We start from the raw sequence: 20,484 nt of genomic DNA, 5'->3' as shown, positions 1-20,484 counted from the left end.
ATTAAGCCTACCGAGTTTGGTGCCAAAATGCAGAGATAGGGGGGCGGGGGGGGGGGAGAGAGATAGGCAGGTGGGGTGAGTATAACAGTAAACAGTCGCTCACCTTACACTGGCTCAGGTCTGGGAGGGACCAAGCCCCTCACATCCGCATTCCAAAAGCTCCCCGGCGCATTTGATTTCAGTCCTTCCGACTGACCCCATAGAAGGCAGGTGCCCCTCAATTACACCCTCCTTTCATTGATGTGCCGCGTCTTTGCAGCGCTTCGGTTTCCGATTCGTTGCCGTTTGCCAGCTGGCAAAAAAAATATACCTCGTGCACCTTCCAAATATCTGCACAACTGGGTCAGCGTGTCCTCTCAGCTAGAGTTGCGTCCAAATCCTTTTCCAAGCTTCACGGCCGGCTACTTTGGAAATTGAGAGGAGACGTCCCCCCCCCCAAAAAAACCCCTCACAAATATGAATTGGCAACCTTGCCGAAAGGGAAGCGACCCGGGGCTTGGCTACACAAAAGCCTCTTTTATCCCGGTTGCCTTTGGTCTCTTCAAGAGTTCAGCAACTTCACCTCTAGCATTGTTTTTTTTTTTTCCCTGTCCTTTTTAAAAACACTTAAATGCATCGAGTTGTATTTCAAGCTAGACTTCTTCGCTCCGCCGAGTCCACTCCACAGGGTTGTGGGAGGTAGGGAATAAGAGGCAGGAGTATTAGGTGCTTGTCATCATGAGCGAGATTCTCTGTCATCCAGGTCGTGGTTTTTTATTATTATTATTTATTATTTTATTATTCATATTTCTATGCTGCCCACTCTCCGAGGACTCTGGGTGGCTTACACCAAAGACAGTATACTAAATAGCATATTGCCCCCAACAATCTGGGTCCTCATTTTACCCACCTTGGAAGGATGGAAGGCTGAGTCAACCTTGAGCCGGTGAGATTTGATCCGCTGATCTGCTGAACTAGCAGTCAGCTGAAGTAGCTGCAGTACTGCACCCTAACCACTGCGCCACCTCGGCTCCTCCATGATTGTCCCAAAGGTGCTGTGGATTTTCTGGTTTTTCTTTGAAGACGTTTCGCTTCTCATCTAAGAAGCTTCTTCAACTCTGACTGGATAGTGGGGAACGGAAGGATTTATACTCCTTGCAGATAGCTGGTCATTTGCATCCTTTTTAGAGAGTCGTTGAGGCCATTTGGAGGTTTATCTTGTCTCCCTGAGGAAATCCTTCCATTCCCCCACCATCCAGTCAGAGCTGATGAAGCTTCTTGGGTGAGAAGCGAAATGTTCTTCAAAGAAAAAAACCCAGAAAGTCCACTTGCCTCTTGAGAAAAAGGCCCTTAGCAACTTAAGAGAAAGAATGAAAGACATGGGAGAACAATATTATAATGTATTGCTTGTCGATAGCCAAGTTGCGTGTCCCGTTCAATCCTGAATGTCGTTTCTGAAAAGTTATAGGCTGTTTTTTGTTTTAAGCATGGGTAGAAAGGCAGACTTTCTGTACACACAATTCAGGTGTTTCAATCCAGGTGTACGTACGTGCAGTTGTATCTCTGAGTTAACCTGTTGCATTAAAGTCAGCCAGTCCAACCTCCTCCTGCCCATAGCGACATTCACTAAAGCAACATTTCTCAGTTTGAGCCGACATGCCAGCAGGGGAATTCTGGGAGTTGAAGTCCACACCTCTTAAAGTTGCCCTCCCAGTGCGCTTCAGGTATATATCTCTGGCAGATGCTCATCCAGCTTCGAGCTCTAGTTTTGGTCATCTCCTCTGGAGCCATCGAGAATACACCTGTTCCCTCTTATGTGAAACACCCTTCACATATTTGAAAATCAGTCTCTGTCGTATCATGAGCCATGGTGGCGCAGTGGTTAGAGTGCAGTACTGCAGGCTACTTCTGCTGACTGCTGGCTGCCTGCAATTTGGCAGTTCGATTCTCACCAGGCTCAAGGTTGACTCTGCCTTCCGTCCTTCCGAGGTGGCTAAAATGAGGAGCCAGATTGTTGGGGGCAATAGGCTAACTCTGTAAACCGCTTAGGGAGGGCTGTAAAAGCACTGTGAAGCAGTATATAAGGTCTATTGCTATCAATACTCCTGTTTTGCTAACCGGATTCTTCCCTGTCCCTCAGACCACTCTGCCTATGTTCAGGAACCAGCAGTTCTCCGTGAAGAGACGGTTCAGTGATTTTCTGGGCTTATACGAGAAGCTTCTGGAGAAACACGCCCAGCACGGAATTATTGTCCCTCCTCCTCCTGAGAAGAGTTTAATAGGTGAGAATGCCAGCAACAGCTTTTATTGCGTCTCCCGAGTTCAAACATAACCGGTAGATCTCAACTTAAAATCGTTTCTTTAGTGACTGTGTAAAGTTACAAAGACATTGTAAAAAGTGACTTAGGACCGTTTTTCACACAGCGTCCCCAACAATCACGGGGTCAAAATTCAGAGGAATGGAAACGGACTCACATTTATGACAGTTGCGGTGTCCCGGGGATCCCTTTTTGCGACCAGCTGACAAGCAAAGTCAATGGGGGGAACCAGATTCACTTGAACACTCCATGTTACTAACGTTAACAACTGCAGGGGTTCACTTAACAACTGTGACAAGGAAGGTTATAAAAGCAGGCAAAACCTTATGACTGTCTTGCTTAACAATGGAAATGTGGGTTCAGTTAGGGTCGTAGGTTAAGGACCCCCCCTGTACTGGCCTAGCTTCACACGTTACCGCATACCAGAGTAACTTGGGGATTTATTAGTCCCTAGTTGAGACTTCTGAGCCCTGCAGACTCACCTGTCTGGAGGGAAACTCTGAAAGGCAATATCTAAATCGGGGGTCTCCAACCTTGGCAACTTTCAGACTTGTGGACTTCAACTCCCAGAGTTCCTCAGCCAGCTGGCTGAGGAACTCTGGGAATTGAAGTCCACAAGTCTGAAAGTTGCCAAGGTTGGAGTCCCCTGATCTAAATTTAACCCCTTGTATATTCCATGCAGGGACACGGTGGCTAAGACGCTGAGCTTGTCGATCGAAAGGTCGGCAGTTCAGCGGTTTGAATCCCTAGGGCTGTGTAACAGGATGAGCTCCCGTGACTTGTCCCAGCTTCTGCCAACCTAGCAGTTCGAAAGCACGTAAAAAATGCAAGTAGAAAAATAGGGACCACCTTTGGTGGGAAGGTAACAGCGTTCCGTGCGCCTTTGGTGTTGAGTCATGCCAGCCACATGACCACGGAGACGTCTTTGGACAGCGCTGGCTCATCGGCTTTGAAACGGAGATGAGCACCGCCCCCTAGAGTCGGGAACAACTAGCACGTATCTGCGAGGGGAACCTTTACCTTTATATTCCATGCAGGTAACTTCAATTCTTTTTTTTTTTTCTTTTTTTCTCTTGTCTCAGGAATGACCAAAGTCAAAGTTGGAAAAGAAGATTCTTCCTCCACAGAATTCTTAGAGAAACGAAGAGCTGCCTTAGAAAGGTTTGGGCTTTTGCGTTCCTCATTGGCGGGTGTTGCCAACCACAAGGTGGTGCAGTTGGTTTTGTTACTCTACTCTACCCCTACTCTGGGTAGGGAAATTTGCCTTGTTAGGAAGAAGCTTCTGGGCTCACCCAGCTTGTGATTGAGAGAAACAAAGGACCAATGCATCTCAGACGTCCCCAGATATTTACTGTTGGAGGCCCTTTGAAGGATCTCATTCTCATTTCAGCCCGTCGGGAATGAATTGCAGGAGAAACCTGTCCTTCCAAAATTCTTCAGAGATTTGTTTAGTTAGGGCTGTTCCTGTGAGCAGTCGATGGAAATTGTTCTCTGGAACCTGGCTCCTGAAATCTGATCCTCTTGTCTGGAAGGAATTCCCGGAGAAATTATAGTAGTGGCCAAAATTGTGGAAACCTTTTGGGAAAAGTGTATTTTTGAGGTTTGATGGCTAATAACACCACTTTTTTTTTTTTTTTGGAGTTTCATGATAATCCTATTCCACTGCTGGAATGGCCTGAGAATAGCCCAAACCTTCACCCAATTGAAAATCTATCGAGCCGACTAAAGAAACTTGTTAGTCAGAAGCGACCCAGCAATCAAACCCAGTTCATAGAAGCCATCATTCAATCTTGGTTTCACATTATGACAGCTGCAGAACTAAAACACTTGGTTCACTCCATGGGAAGAGGTTGTATAAGGCCGTAATAATTCATGCTAAAGGTTACCCAACTAAGTATTAACTGACACGGCGATCATTTTTGCATATCTCATTTTTTCTGCCTGTTTCACTTTTCTTCTTTATACTGTAACTGCTATTCTAATAGCAAATCCTTCATAAAAGTGATGGCATTACATCCTTGATTACATTATCTTTCCATTGATATAGAATTTTATGGTACTATTGCTCCCCCCAAAAATGGTGTTATTAGCTAGTTTTAGAAAATACACTTTTCCCAAAAGGTTTCCACAATTTTGGCCACTACTGTACGTCTGAGGAAATTCACCCAGATGGAAATGGCTTCTAATCTCTCCCCCGAATACAGAAGTGAGAAGGGGAAGGCTCCAGGACAACTCCAGTTTTTCTTCTGTTTTTTTTTTTTCATAATTCCAGTTTCAGTGGACACGTAATACCTCTCTTAAAGAAAGCTCAGTTCCCGGTGGACGCAACCATCCTGTTTTCAAGCCACAACAAATCGGTTTAGCCATTTCCTTTACCCAAAATGTCTGTGGACTTCCCAGTCTATTCTGGCATTCCTTGGTGGCCGCCCATTCCAAGTCCAATTTAGCTTTCCAGGCCAAGAAAGTCTGTAACAAGCCAGGAATCATCCAATGAATTTCACAGTGGAGTAGAAACTGGAATCTGGGTCTCCTCACCTTGGTTTGGTTGATTTGTACCCCACTTTTTGTTCAAGAGACCAAGATGGTGTACCCAAAGAATGTATCAGTGTTTCTCAACCTTGGCAATGTTAAGATGAATGGACATCAGCTCCCAAATTCCCCAACTAGCATGGCTGGCTGGGGAATTCTGAGAGTTGACATCCACTCATCTTAAATTTGCTAAGGTTGAGAAATATTGGTGTATATATAATGAGAGCAGATATGGGGGCACATTGTAGCATAAATTGGACTGGGTTTGCGCCAATATAACCCTTCTTAATTCATCCACACCTGAAGGCAGGGAGAGGGCATATCTCTTTATATATATATAAATATATATATATGTCTATATATATACATATATATATATGTCTTTTTCTTTTTCGTAGGCTTTTATGTGCATATTCTTTCTAGCCAGGTTTTACCTACGTAAACTAAGTTGTTTTGCAGCTCTGGTTGTGTGAAATCTCATTCACAAGCTTCCAGAGAGCAACACAGAGTTGCAGTTTGTCAACAGAAAAAAAGCCCTGAAGCTTGTGAATGAGATTTCACACAACCAGAGCTGCAAAACAACTTAGTTTACGTAGGTAAAACCTGGCTAGAAAGAATATTCATATATATGTATGTATGTATGTATGTATGTATGTATGTATGTGTGTATATATATATATATATATATATATATATATATATATATATATATTTATCAACAAGAATAAAATGCAAAACGGAAAAAACATACATCCAACACTAGAACAAAAGAAGGAAAAATGGTGTACAAAAAGGTGGGGAAATGACCCAAATATCAAATAAATCTAACATTATACATAAAGAATCCACTCCAGTTGGACTCTGGGAAAAAGAAAACCAGATAACTTCTCTATATAATGGGTCTACAAATAGTTATAACCTCATTATAAGCTTTCCCATCCTTATTTAATAAGAATACTATCATCGTCATCATTTAACGACCCCATAATCCTTGGCGGGGTGGAGTTTGGGCATCTGAATGGAGCTAGCAGAGCGTTTACTGGCCAGATGCCTTTCCTGTTGCCAATGTGGAGTTTTGTTCAGCAGATATTTTCTCATTGTGCTCAGAGAGAGAAATATCTGCCTCTACCTAGGATCGAACTCACGGTCTCCTGATTGTAAGGCGAGAGCTCCACCTCTAGGCCACTGCATCACTCCCATTTAATAATACTATATAAAATAAATATTCCCAGATGAGAGGATCTGTCTGATAAATCGACCCAACACCTAATCATAATATATAGGGGGCAGATCTGATTGTGAATCAACCATTAGAGTTATATTTTTTTAATCGTCCTCCCCATCCCGACCCCTATACTAGTTGGTGGTTGGTTCTGTGATCAGGCCTCCTCTAATCCAGGGGTCTCCAACGTTGGCCACTTTCAAGACTTGTGGACTTCAACTCCCAGAATTCCACAGCCAGCTTTGCTTTGCTGGCTCTGGAATTCTGGGAGTTGAAGTCCACAAGTCTTGAAAGTGGCCAAGGTTGGAGACCCCTGCTCTAATCCATGGATGGTATCGGAGTACAAGCCTGCCTTGCAAAATTCTCTTTTAAAATGAGGGATTCTTCACGGATGTAAATGGAACTTCTGTATTCCAATTCCACAGGTATATTCAAAGAACCGTAAGCCACCCCACTATGCTGCAGGACCCAGATGTCCGGGAATTCTTGGAAAAAGATGAGGTGGGTTGCTGCCATAATCGGGATCTGTGCTTTTATGGCCTAAGCCAGTGGCCCCCAATATTTTGGGCACCAGGTGCTGTGGCCCGCCAGCAGCCAGCAGACCTGGCAGCAGATTCGGAGAGTGAGAGGTTGGGGAGGAACATGGGCCAGTCCTGGAGTCTGGGGAAGGCTCTGATGAGGGCTCTGCGTCGGAGGCAGAGAGGGGGCCAGGGCCGTCTGATAGTTATCAGCTGCCTTCGGAGTCAGACATCAGTGAGGCAGACGAACAGCTGGAGACTGTTCCCGGTGAGCGCATGCGCAGAGTTACCAGACGAAGGGAACAGCTAAAGAACAAGGGTCGACTCGGGAGTAAGGCCACAGGTGGATGATGAAGGGCCCCTCCCAGAGGGAATAAAAGAGGAGCGAAAGGGGAGTGGAGTTTGCAGGAGACAATTAGTTCTTGCCAAGTATTGCGGGGTCTGAAAGATATCGGCCTGGCCACTCTCCACGCCTGATAAAGGTCGGTAATTGTGAACTTTTCAAGATAGTCTTTCAAGACTGTGGGAGAGGAAAGACTTTGCTGGAGAGGAATTCACTGAAAATTAAATAAAAGGGGTTTATTGGGACGAGGGCTCCGCTTCGTGCTGCTGGGGAAGCCTAGGTCAGAACACCAGGGACTGGTTCCATGGAGAGAGGGTTTTCCGAGGACCAGAGGGGGCGTGGTGTGGCATGCTGCCTGCATCTATGTGTTGTGGCCCGTCAGCGGCCTGTGCAGATCGTAGCTGATTCCGACAGCGAGGAGGTTGGTGTGGTGCTGCGCCAGCAGCCTGTGCAGCTGGCGCTCGAGTCGGACAGTGAGGAGGCTGGAGAAGATGTGGTGCCAGAGGCGGGGATTCAGCCGGGGCCTTCGGAACCTCCAGAAGCTCCTTTAAGTGAAGAGGACGAAGAGGAGGAGCCTCTTCTCGATGCATGGGCGCACAGAGAGTAAGGCTTGGGGCTATTTGGCCACTCCCTTAGCCTATTTAAGAAGGAACGCCGATTGCAACAAGCTGTAGAGAACAACTTTAGTTCACTCTCCTTCACGTCTGCAAAATTGCTTTCTGCCAACTCTAGGAAGACTACGGTTACCTTATCTTAGAATTCTGGTAGGCTGTTAAGACAGTTCATTAACAGCCTTTGAATGATAAAGGCTAAGTTATTTGAGTAAAAAAAAGCTTTGTATAGAGTTTGTGTGTGCGGCGTTCTTTGGGGTCCGTAGCTGGGACAGAACACCATGGAGGGGGCTTTGCTTGTTTGTGAGGCCCGGTTTCTGGCTTGCCACGGCCTGGTGCCGGTTCACGGACCGGGGGTTGAGGACCCCTGGCCTCAGCAACCTTGGCATGAGGTTAATATTGGAGGAATTGACTCGTCGTCGTGGTTTTCGCTGTGCTTGAGCTCAATAGCCCTGTTTTCAGGAACAAACTGCTCTGCGAAAAGCGAGGGGTGTGTGTGTGAAGTGGAAAGCCATGTCAGCTTCTTTCAGGACAAGCCAAGCATGGGAAAAGAGTGACGCAGATTGGCTGGATGGAAGGGGGGTTGAAGGCCTCTGCTGATTCAGCCGCTTCCCCCTTTGTTCCTTTCTGCCGAACCGCGTTCAAATTAGGCTCCGGATGACTGGGATTGCGACACGTTCATGGAACTCGCCTCCTCTTCCGGCCACACCGACAGTCCAAATTCCCCGCTTTACAGAGAAGTTGTTGAAGAAGGGCTGGCATGAGAAAACTTTGCCTTTTTCTCCCTCCCACCTATAAGTTAAATATATCTGCTACTCCTTCCTCCTCCTCTTTTCCCCACAACAGCAACAACGACCCTGTGAGGTGGGTTGGGATGAAAGAAAGGAACTGGTCAGACACTCAGCCGGCTTTTATGACTCACCGTCTCCCTGGGATTGGCCCAAAGTCACCCCAACTGCTTTCATGCTTAAAGCGGGACTAGAACTCACCATCTCCCGGTGATTGGCCCAAAGTCAACTAAGTGCTTTCATGCTTAAGGCGGGACTAGAACTCACCATCTCCCAGTGATTGGCCCAAAGTTACCCCAACTGCTTTCATGCTTAAGGCGGGACTAGAACTCACCCTCTCCCGATGATTGGCCCAAAGTCAACCAAGTGCTTTCATGCTTAAGGCGGGACTAGAACTCATCATCTCCCGGTGATTGGCCCAAAGTCAACCAAGTGCTTTCATGCTTAAGGCGGGACTAGAACTCACCATCTCCCAGTGATTGGCCCAAAGTTACCCCAACTGCTTTCATGCTTAAGGCGGGACTAGAACTCACCCTCTCCCGATGATTGGCCCAAAGTCAACCAAGTGCTTTCATGCTTAAGGCGGGACTAGAACTCATCATCTCCCGGTGATTGGCCCAAAGTCAACCAAGTGCTTTCATGCTTAAGGCGGGACTAGAACTCACCATCTTCCGATGATTGGCCCAAAGTCACCCCAACTGCTTTCATGCTTAAGGCGGGACTAGAACTCACCCTCTCCCAGTGATTGGCTCAAAGTCAACCAAGTGCTTTCATGCTTAAGGCGGGACTAGAACTCACCATCTCCCAGTGATTGGCCCAAAGTTACCCCAACTGCTTTCATGCTTAAGGCGGGACTAGAACTCACCCTCTCCCGATGATTGGCCCAAAGTCAACCAAGTGCTTTCATGCTTAAGGCGGGACTAGAACTCATCATCTCCCGGTGATTGGCCCAAAGTCAACCAAGTGCTTTCATGCTTAAGGCGGGACTAGAACTCACCATCTTCCGATGATTGGCCCAAAGTCACCCCAACTGCTTTCATGCTTAAGGCGGGACTAGAACTCACCCTCTCCCAGTGATTGGCTCAAAGTCAACCAAGTGCTTTCATGCTTAAGGCGGGACTAGAACTCACCCTCTCCCAGTGATTGGCTCAAAGTCAACCAAGTGCTTTCATGCTTAAGGCGGGACTAGAACTCACCCTCTCCCGGTGATTGGCCCAAAGTCAACCAAGTGCTTTCATGCTTAAGGTGGGACTAGAACTCACCCTCTCCCAGTGATTGGCTCAAAGTCAACCAAGTGCTTTCATGCTTAAGGCGGGACTAGAACTCACCCTCTCCCGGTGATTGGCCCAAAGTCAACCAAGTGCTTTCATGCTTAAGGCGGGACTAGAACTCACCATCTCCCGATGATTGGCCCAAAGTCAACCAAGTGCTTTCATGCTTAAGGCGGGACTAGAACTCACCATCTCCCGGTGATTGGCCCAAAGTCACCCCAACTGCTTTCATGCTTAAGGCGGGACTAGAACTCACCCTCTCCCGGTGATTGGCCCAAAGTCACCCCAACTGCTTTCATGCTTAAGGCGGGATTAGAACTCACCATCTCCCGGTGATTGGCCCAAAGTCTCTCAGCCAGCTTTCATGCCTAAAGCAGGACTAGAACTCACCACCTCCTGGGGTTACACTTGCTGACAACACTGAAAGTATAGGTTGCGGCCAGTGGTGGGATTCTAATAATTTAAGAAAAGGTTCTCTGCGCTAATGACCGGTTGGGTGGGCATGGCCATAGTGGGCATGGCCAGGGGACATGGTGGCTCAGTGGCTAAGACACTGAGCTTGTCGATCGAAAGACCAGCAGTTCAGCGGTTCGAATCCCTGGTGTCGTGGAATGGGGTGAGCTCCCGTGACTTGTCCCAGCTTCTGCCAACCTAGCAGTTCGAAAGCAGGTAAAAAATGCAAGTAGAAAAATAGGGACCACCTTTTGTGGGAAAGTAACAGCGTTCCGTGCGCCTTTGGCATTTAGTCATGCCGGCCACATGACCACGGAGACGTCTTCAGACAGCGCTGGCTCTTCGGCTTTGGAACGGAGATGAGCCCCGCCCCCTAGAGTCGGGAACGACTAGCACATATGTGCGAGGGGAACCTTTACCTTTAGAGGGTCGTTGAAGCACTTGGAAGTTTATCTGTGTCCTCAGCAGGGGTGGGTGCTACTTACCTTTACTACCGGTTCCCCAGCCAGCTTCAATTCTGGGAGTTGAAGTCCATACATCTTAAAGGAATCAAGGTTGAGATGCAGTGATTTACCAAATAGGGACTCTGGTTGATTTCTTTTTTCTTCCCATCTTCTTTTCAGTTGCCACGTGCTGTTGGCACCCAAACCTTGAGTGGAGCCGGCCTCCTGAAGATGTTCAACAGAGCCACCGATGCAGTCAGCAAAATGACCATCAAGATGAACGAATCGGACATTGTAAGCCGCTGAGCATTTCTTGATACATATGAAACCACTCTGTATGTTGTACTGACTGGGTTGCCCGAGATTATGTGAATTCACGTTGTCTTCCTACAATGATGTGTTGGGGTTGGTTCTCGGCCCCGTCTCTCCTTTCTAGTGGTTTGAAGAGAAACTCCAGGAGGTGGAATTCGAGGAACAACGTCTGCGGAAGCTACACGCAGTTGTAGAAATGCTCGTCAATCACAGAAAAGGTAACTCCCTGGATGAAGTAGCTATGGGCAGTTGTAAAACTGTAGGGGTGGGGGGTCACATTTCAGCTTTACAAAAACTCAAGATTTGCATCTGGGACCTTGAGGTGAGTACAGGCAGTCCTCGGGTTAAGGATGTCCAACTTAAAGACGACCTCTAGAAAGCAGGGCATGTCACGAGTCCTATCAGTTAGGGACTGTCATCTGGTGTGACCATGAATAAAGGGCCTTCTCTGTGGTGGTCTCTTTGGCGCCATGATGGCTAAGTGGTCAGACTGTGGTATTGCAGGCTAACTGCCCACTGCCAGCAGTTCGATCCTCACCGGCTCAAGGTTGACTCGGCCTTCTGTCCTTCTGAGGTCGTTAAAACGAGGACCCAGATTGTCGGGGGCAGTAGGCTGACTCTGTAAACCGCTTAGAGAGGGCTGGAAAGGACTGTGAAGCGGTATATAAATCTAAGTGCTATCATTATTATAAACCATTCCCCTCTAGGATACGGTTCCTCACCCTCTCCCTTCCCTATTACTTTTCTGAAAGGCCCCAAAAATATGTTTTGTCAGCGGGCTTGGGAACCCCAAATGAAGCAGAGCCAATCAAGTGGTTTTATTGCAGTGTTGCTGCCATACCGAGTGGGATATTGTTCTTCTTTTCTTAATGCTTTTTATTATAAGGTGACTTTTTAAAAAATCGTAAGCCACCGGTGTCATCTACAGTATATGTGAGTTGGATGGCTATATAAATTCGATTAATAGATAAATAAAATCCCTGTGTTTACGTTATAAAGACAGGGAGGGCAGGGTAAGGTAAAAAGTAAAGGTTCCCCTTGCACATACGTGCTGGTCGTTCCCGATTCTAGGGGGCGGCGCTCATCTCCGGTTCAAAGCCGAAGAGCCAGCGCTGTCCGGAAACGTCTCCGTGGTCATGTGGCCGGCATGACTAAACCCCAAAGGTGCACGGAACACTGTTACCTTCCCACCAAAGGTGGTCCCTATTTTTTCTACTTGCATTTTTTTACGTGCTTTCAAACTCCTAGGTTGCCAGAAGCAGGGACAAGTCACGGGAGCTCACCCCCGTTACGCGGCACTAGGGATTCGAACCGCTGAACTGCCGACCTTTCGATCGACAAGCTCAGCATCTTAGCCACTGAGCCACCACGTCAGGGAGGGCAGGGTACTCTGCTCTATTTCCCAGAAACCTTAACTGGAGGATTAAAAGCAACAGATTTGGGGAGGGGGGCATTCAGGGGTTTAGATTTGGTGGCATTCCCCCCGCATCTGGCATCATCATCATCATCTCCTCCTTGTGCTGTGTCCTTTGAGAGTCCTTTTCCCTGCTGGCTTTGGCAGTGGGTAATAATCTCACGCTCCCCCCCTTCCGCCCTCCAGAGCTGTCGCTGAATACCTCTCAGTTTGCCAAGAGCCTGGCCATGCTGGGCAGCTCGGAGGACAACACGGCCTTGTCTCGGGCACTTTCCCAGCTGGCCGAGGTGGAAGAGAAGATCGAGCAGCTGCACCAGGAACAGGCCAACAGTGACTTCTTTCTCCTGGCGGAACTCCTGAGCGACTACATCCGTCTCCTGGCCGCCGTGAGGGTAAGGGCTGCTGGTGTCTCGCCCAAGGCAGGGATGGATGGTGCCCGCACAGATCCTCGGCCATTGTGGGGGGGCGAGGGCTACGGCCAGTGGTGGGATTCAGCCGCTTTGAGCGAACCGGTAGTTAAATTGCTGGCAGGCCCACCCCCACCCCTTCCAGGACTCCTCACGTGCCCCATTTTGGCTCCCAGGTAAGTGCAGGGAGGCCTCCTAGGGCCAAAATGGGGGGGGGTCCCCCCCATGGCCTGTTTTTGCTCTCAGGGGGGTGCAGGAGGCCAAGTGCTGCCTGTCACACCCCCTGGCCACGCCCACCATGGCGACGCCCACCCAGCAGGTCATTAGGGCAGAGAACCGTTAAATTATTTGAATCCCACCATTGGCTACACCAGTGGGCCATTAGGCTGGTAGGAGTCAATAAAGGAGAATATTTGTAGCTCGGGGTTGAAAGGAGGGGTAAGAACTGGTGCAGAGTGCAGCCGCGTGGGTGGTTATGGGAGCGACGTGGCGTTCCCATGTAACACCTCTCCTGCGCGAGCTGCACTGGCTCCCGGTGGTCTTCCAGGTGCGCTTCAAGGTTCTGGTTACCACCTTTAGAGCGCTCCATGGCTTAGGACCTGGTTATCTACGGGACCGCCTGCTGCCACCAATAGCCTCCCACCGGCCAGTACGCTCCCACAGAGAGGGGCTCCTCTGGGTGCCGTCGGCCAAACAATGCCGACTGGCGGCCCCCAGGGGGAGAGCCTTCTCTGTGGGGGCACCTACGATCTGGAACGAGCTCCCCCCGGAGATACGGAGGATCCCGGATCTTCGCACCTTCCGTCGCGCGCTTAAGACTCTTCTATTTCATCAAGCCGGCCTGGCCTAAATCTTCTCCCCTTTTTAAATGTAAATTTTAAATTTGGTTTTAAATTATGGGGTATTTTAAATTCAGCCAAATTATTTAATTCGTTTTTAATCTATTTTAAATGTTTGTATTTCTGTGTTTTATCTTGTGGCTGTTCACCGCCCTGAGTCCTTCAGGAGAAGGGCGGTATAGAAATTTAATAAAATAAAATAAAATAAATAAACATCGGTGCCAAAAGGACATACCTTCGTGTCGAACAGAGAGCAAACGCCACTCCCTTGTAGCACTGATGAGGTTACCTAGTTGGGTAATGAAACATCTGTAAGAAACCCACGAAGCTCAGATACCACCAGGCAACGCTGGTAGGAGTTTACACCATTTAAGAGCCGAGGTGGTGCATTGATTAGAATACAGTATTGTAGGCTACTTCTGCTGACTGCTGGCTGCCTGCTGTTTAGCAGTTCGAATCTCCCCAGGCTCAAGGTTGACTCAATCTTCCATGCTTCCAAGGTTCGTAAAACGAGGACCCAGATTGTTGGGGGCCAATAGGCTGACTCTGTGAACCGCTTAGAGAGGGCTGTAAAGCACTGTAAAGCGGTATATAAGTCTAAGTGCTATTGATAGTGTCCTTCCTTCCTCCCACCTTCCATCCTTCCTTCCTTCCTTCCTTCCTTCCTTCCTTCCTTCCTTCCTTCCTTCCTTCCTTCCTTCCTTCCTTCCCAGTGGTTAGAATGCAGTATTGCAGGCTCATTCTGCTACTGGCATGAATTCGATCCTCACAGGCTCCAGGTTGACTCAGCCCTCCATCCTTCTGAAGTGGGTAAAATGAAGACCCAGATTGTTGGGGGCTAAGAGGCTGACTCTGTAAACCGCTTAGAGAGGGCTGTAAAGCAGTGTGAAGCGGCATATAAATTTAAGTGCTATGGCTATTTTCCTTCCTTCCTTCCTTCCTTCCTTCCTTCCTTCCTTCCTTCCTTCCTTCCTTCCTTCCTTCCTTCCTTCCTTCCTTCCTTCCTTCCTTCCTTCCTTCTTCAGTGGTGCAGTAGTTAGAATGCAATATTGCAGGCTAACTCTGCCCACTGCCAGCAGTTCGATCCTGACCAGCTCAAGGTTGACTCAGCCTTCCATCCTTCCGAGGTGGGTAAAATGAGGATTGTTGGGGGTAAGAGGCTGACTCTGTAAACCTCTTAGAGAGGGCTGTAAAGCCCTGTGAAGCGGTATATAAATCTAAGTGCTATTGCTATTTACTCTGGACTTTGTCCCTGGTCTGAGCTCAGTGCCCCAGGGATGATCTGATGCTTCCAGTGATGAATCTCTCTCTCTCTCTCTCTCCACAGGGTGCCTTTGACCAGAGAATGAAGGCTTGGCAGCGTTGGCAAGATGCCCAGGTCACTCTGCAGAAGAAACGGGAAACGGAGGCCAGGCTTCTGTGGGCCAACAAACCTGACAAACTTCAGCAAGCCAAAGAGGAGATCTCCGAGGTGAGAGGGAAGCCTCTACTGAGCATGCCCAGCGCTGTTTCCTGAAACATTTGCGCCAAGCACAGCTTCCATTGGCACAAGCCAGCATGCACAGGCGCCTGATGCTCCTGCAAACGGAGCACACGTGTGGACACGTTTGCACGTGGAAATGCACGCGTGTGCATGCTTCCCCGCTGTTTCCGCAGCCCGGTTGTTGCAAACGGCTCACGGCTCCGAGTTTGGGGACCCCTTTCGTAAAGGACCCGCAAGATGGTCTACCTCTCAGAAAAGTTGCAGGCGGCTTTTGAATTTGGACTAAGTGGCCTTTTAAAAAAATATATACTTTTTAAAGGATGCACTTCTCTCCCAAACATTGTTGATGACGCAACATTGCTGTTTTGTTTAAACAGTTCTATTATTATTATTATTATTATTATTATTATTATTATTATTATACAATATGACAAATACAAAACATGCAACATATATATATACACACACACTCTTTTAACAGCTATTTCGTTGTGGTCTTCTTCTAATATTTACATTCTCCCCAGTTTCCCGTTATGCTATTCCATTTTCTTCTTGTCCCTTTCTCTTTTAATTACATTGTACTTCTTAACAATCATATTGATTTTATACATTCTATACATTGTCATGTTCATTCTTTCCATTTTCAAATCTCACCCCTATTTTTATTATCCATTATTTCTAGTCTCTAACCACTCATACCATTTGTGCCAGATTATATAATATTCCATATCTTCCTTTTCTTTGAGTTCTTTTGTTAATTTGTCCATCTCGGCACATTCTAGGATTTTTTTTATCTATTCTTCTTCTGTTGGTATATTTTCCCTTTTCCAATTTTGTGCGTATGATATATGTGCAGCTGTTATAATATGTAAAATCAAATATTTTATTTCTTTGGTGTATTTTTCAGTAGATATCCCTAATAAGAATGTCTCTGGTTTTCCGTTCATAGGTTGCTCTATTATTTTCTCTAATCACTTTTTAATCTTAGCCCAGAATTTTTTTGCAGCTGGATACGTCTACCAAAGATGATAATATATTACGTAGCTCTTATTACATTTCCAAAATACTGGAGATTTATTCAGAAACATCTTCGCAAGTCTAGACGGAGGTAGATGCCATCTATAAAACATCTTCAACTGGTTTTCCTTATATGCTGTGGACATAGTTAATTTTGTATTTATTTGCCACATTTTTAAACAGTTCTTTTTTTTATTACTATTTCTATTTGTTCTCTATTTCTTAGTGGGAATCTCGCGTGACACAGTACGAACGGGAGTTTGAACGGCTCTCTGCCGTCCTCCGGAAAGAAGTCTTACGGTTTGAGGTAGGTAGGATGCCTCTTTTAACAGAGCAGAGCCCCCCTCTCAGTTTCATGAGGGCCAAAGAAGCAGAACTAATGTAAGGAAACGTCTGCCTCCCACCCGCCACCCCCACCAAGGTTCACTTCCCTGATTTAAGAGAGCCTCGGATTCCCTTCCATCAGCAGCTTTCTCAGTCCAAGGAAAAAGGAAGGAGTCCTAGTGGGCAACCATTTAAATATGAGCCAGCCGTGTGCAGCAACTGCCAAAAAAGCCAACACAGTTCTGGGCTGCATCAACAGAGGGATAGAATCAAGATCATGTGAAGTGTTAATTCCATTTTATAAGGCCTTGGTAAGGCCACACTTGCAAATACTGCATTCAGTTTTGGTCGCTACGGTGTAAAAAAGATGTGGAGACTCTAGAAAGAGTGCAGAGAAGAGCAGCAAAGATGATTAGGGGACTGGAGAACGGTTGCTGGAACTGGGTATGTCTACTTTGATGAAAAGAAGGACTAGGGGAGACATGATAGCAGTGTTCTAATATCTCAGGGGTTGCCACAAAGAAGAGGGAGTCAAGCTATTCTCCAAAGCACCTGAGGGCAGGACAAGAATGTGATCTAATTCTGGGTTTTATTTAATTGACCAAACTAAGTAATAATTTTAATTAGCAATTTTATGATGTTTGTGTGTCTATATTTTTCTTGACTGTACACCGCCTTGAGTCCTACGGGAGAAAGGCGGTATAGAAATATAATAAATAAATAAGAAGCTACCGGTTTTCCAGAACCTGTCAGAACCTGCTGGATTTAACCCCTAGTTTGCAGTATCCTGTACTGCACAAGATAACATGCATCTGTGTTTTTGTTTTTGTTTTTGTTTTTTTTAAAAAAAAACCTCCTTTCTTTACAGAAAGAAAAAACAAAAGTTTTCCGGACACATGTGACCAAATACCTGGAGACATTGCTCCATTCACAGCAGCAGGTGAGAGAGACTATGAGATCTTAACAAATGAACCTCATGACTTCGAGGCTCATATAGTTTGGGTTTTTCCTTTCGCGCGAGTAAGCTTTTATTTTAATTTTAGCACTTGGCAATAGCACTTAGATTTATATACCCCTTCATAGTGATTTACAGCCCTCTTTAAGCAGTTTACAGAGTCAGCCTATTGGTTCCCAACAATCTGAGTCCTCATTTGGAAGGATGGAAGGCTGAGTCAGCCTTGAGCCGGTCAGGATCGAACTGCTGGCAGTGGGCAGAGTTAACCTACAATACTGCATCCTAACCACTGCGCCACGATAGCCCTTCCTTCCTTCCTTCCTTCCTTCCTTCCTTCCTTCCTTCCTTCCTTCCTTCCTTCCAATAGTACTTAGACTTATATCCCGCTTCACAGTACTTTGCAGCCCTGTTTACAGAGTCCACCTATTGTCCCAACAAACTGGGTCCTCATATTACTGACCTTGGAAGCATGGAAGGCTGAGTCAACCTTGAGCCAGTGAGATTCAAACTGCTGGCAGTCGGCAGCATTAGCCTGCAATATAGCATTCTAACCACTGTGCCACATAGCTTTTATCTCACCTTTATTATTTCTTTGACAGTGAACACACCTAATAGCCCTTCCTCCCCCTATTTTCCCCACAACAACCACTCTGTGAAGTAGGTTGAGCTTGAGAGGGAATGACTGATCCAAAGTCACCCAGCCGGCTTTCATGCCTAAAACAAGACTAGAACTTCCAGTCTCCTGGTGATTGACCCAAAGTCACCCAGCCCACTTTCATGCCTAAGGTGGGACTAGAACTCATCGTCGCCTGATGATTGGCCCAGAGTCGCCCAACTGGCTTTCATGGCTAAGGTGGGACTAGAACTCCCTTTCTCCTGGTAACTGACCCGAAAGTCACCCAGCCGGCTTTCATGCCCAAGGCAAGACTAGAACTTCCAGTCTCCTGGTGATTGGCCCAAAGTCACCCAGCCCACTTTCATGGCTAAGGTGGGACTAGAATTCACCATCTCCTGTTTCCAGCCTGGTGCCTTCACCACTTCCACAGATTACCAGGAGGCTCGTGATCAATGAGGGAAGGGGGATCCCAGGAATCTTTCTGATGAGCAGCTGGAGAATTGCTCTCTTGACGTTCCCTCTTTTTCTTTGTCCCTCCCCAGCTGGTGAAATATTGGGAAGCTTTTCTCCCGGAAGCGAAGGCCATCTCCTAAGCAGGCTGGATCAGCCTTCCTCCTGAACTGGACTGCCTTCATCACTTAATACCTCTTGGCCTTGGATCCTACAGAGCTCTGATCCCCCTTTGACCAAGGAGCAGTTTCCCCAGCTAGTAACTCTTCTAACTGTATATTATTGTTATTTTTTCCATTTAGATTCATATATAAATATATATAAACACAAACAAACACACACACACATATATATATATATATTTTCCTATTGAAAAGAAACTCGCTTCCTGCTTACAAGCCAGGAGTAGGAGCGCAGGCAGGAATCGGCGCACGGTTTTCGGACTTCGGCGTTGAAGCCACGGATGTTTTCACTGACTTCGATGGTACAACGACAGCAAATGAAATAAAACTTAAAAATCACGTCTCTTTGTGTGTCTCTTTGTTGTGTGCATGGTGAGAGCTTGGTAGGAGCCACAGAGAGTCCTCGACTTAACAAACGTTCGTTTAGTGACCAAGGTTACAACAGCACTGGAAAAAAAGTGACTTGCAACCATTTATCACATTTATGACGATTATTGCAGAATTCCCCTGGTCAAAATTCGGACGATTGGCAGCTGGCTCACACTTAACGACGGTTGCCATGATCTCCTTTTTGCGACCTTCTGACAAGCAAAGTCAATGGGGTAGCCGGATTCGCTAAACAACGGTGTGACTAACTTAATTGCAGTGATTCACTTAACAACGGTGGCAAGGTCCTAAAATGGGACGAAACTCACTTAACAACTGTTTTGCTGGCTGGGGAATTCTGGGAGTCGAAGTCCACAGGTCTTAAAAGTCACCAAGGTTGGACACTCCTGATTTAAACTAATCACAATTATAATAAACGCTGCCTTCTCCTCCCTTGTGCCCTTCCTAGGCACGGCCTGTGGCTGCTTCTACTAATACCACTCTATAAAGCCTTAGTAAGGCCACACCTAGAATCCTGCATCCAGTTTTGGTCACCACACTATAAAAAAGATGTGGAGGCTCTAGAAAGAGTGCAGAGAAGAGCAACAAAGAGGATTAGGGGACTGGAGGCTAAAACATATGAAGAACGGTTGCAGGAACTGGGTATGTCTAGTTTAATGAAGAGAAGGACTAGGGGAGACATGATAGCAGTCTTCCAATATTTGAGGGGCTGCCACAGAGAGGAAAGGGCCAAGCCAGTGGTGAAATCCAAATTTTTTTACTACTGATTCTGTGGGTGGGCCTTGGTGGGTGTGGTGTGGCTTGGTGGGCATGTCAGGGGAAGGATATTGCAAAATCTCCATTCCTTCCCCACTCCTGGGGGAAGGGTATTGCAAAACCTCCATTCTCACCCCACTCTGGGGGCCAGCCAGAGGTGGTATTTGCCAGTTCTCAGAACTGCTTAAAATTTCCGCTACCGGTTCTCCAGAACCCGTCAGAACCTGCTGGATTTCACCCCTGGGCCAAGCTATTCTCCAAAGCACCCGAAGGCCAGACAAGGAATAATCGATGGAAACTGAACAAGGAGAGATTCAACCTGGAAATAAGGAGAAATTTTCTGACAGTGAGAACAATCAACTGATGGAACAGAAGTTGCCTTCAGAAGTGGTGGGAGCTTCATCACTGGAGGCTTTCAAGAAGAGGCTGGACTGCCATCTGTCAGAAATGGTGTAGGGTCTCCTGCTTGGGCGGGGAGGGGGGGTTGGACTAGATGACCTCCAAGGTCCCTTCGAACTCTGTTATTCTATATTCAATGAAACAGAAGTTGCCTACAGAAGTGGTGGGAGCTTCATCACTGGAGGCTTTCAAGAAGAGACTGGACTGCCATTTGTCATTAATGGTGTAGTCTCTCCTGCTTGGGCTGGGATGGGGGTTGGACTAGATGACCTCCAAGGTCCCTTCGAACTCTGTTATTCTATATTCAATGGAACAGAAGTTGCCTTCAGAAGTGGTGGGAGCTTCATCACTGGAGGCTTTCAAGAAGAGACTGGACTGCCATTTGTCATTAATGGTGTAGTCTCTCCTGCTTGGGCTGGGATGGGGGTTGGACTAGATGACCTCCAAGGTCCCTTCGAACTCTGTTAT

At 47.0% G+C, this 20,484-nt stretch overlaps 1 protein-coding gene across 1 annotated transcript in view; it reads left to right on the top strand.

Annotated features, from left to right (window-relative positions):
• The window catches only part of SNX1 (sorting nexin 1), a 30,906-nt gene extending 12,109 nt beyond the window's left edge, over positions 1 to 18,797 (top strand). The window contains exons 6-15 of the mRNA XM_070953513.1: positions 2,120 to 2,261; positions 3,380 to 3,458; positions 6,474 to 6,549; positions 10,656 to 10,769; positions 10,912 to 11,005; positions 12,388 to 12,593; positions 14,775 to 14,918; positions 16,174 to 16,254; positions 17,140 to 17,211; positions 18,385 to 18,797. Coding sequence (XP_070809614.1) covers positions 2,120 to 2,261; positions 3,380 to 3,458; positions 6,474 to 6,549; positions 10,656 to 10,769; positions 10,912 to 11,005; positions 12,388 to 12,593; positions 14,775 to 14,918; positions 16,174 to 16,254; positions 17,140 to 17,211; positions 18,385 to 18,435 — 1,059 coding nt within the window. The 3' untranslated portion in view covers positions 18,436 to 18,797. The remainder of the gene's footprint in view (positions 1 to 2,119; positions 2,262 to 3,379; positions 3,459 to 6,473; positions 6,550 to 10,655; positions 10,770 to 10,911; positions 11,006 to 12,387; positions 12,594 to 14,774; positions 14,919 to 16,173; positions 16,255 to 17,139; positions 17,212 to 18,384) is intronic.
• Positions 18,798 to 20,484: the final 1,687 nt, after the last annotated feature.

This window comes from Pituophis catenifer, unplaced genomic scaffold, assembly GCF_029215685.1.
Source record: "Pituophis catenifer annectens isolate HBS135680 unplaced genomic scaffold, rPitCat1.0.hap2 SCAF_14, whole genome shotgun sequence".
Classification (NCBI taxonomy): Eukaryota; Metazoa; Chordata; class Lepidosauria; order Squamata; family Colubridae; genus Pituophis; species Pituophis catenifer.
Note: the sequence above shows the minus strand (reverse complement) of the source record. Positions and strands in the feature narration are given on the sequence as shown.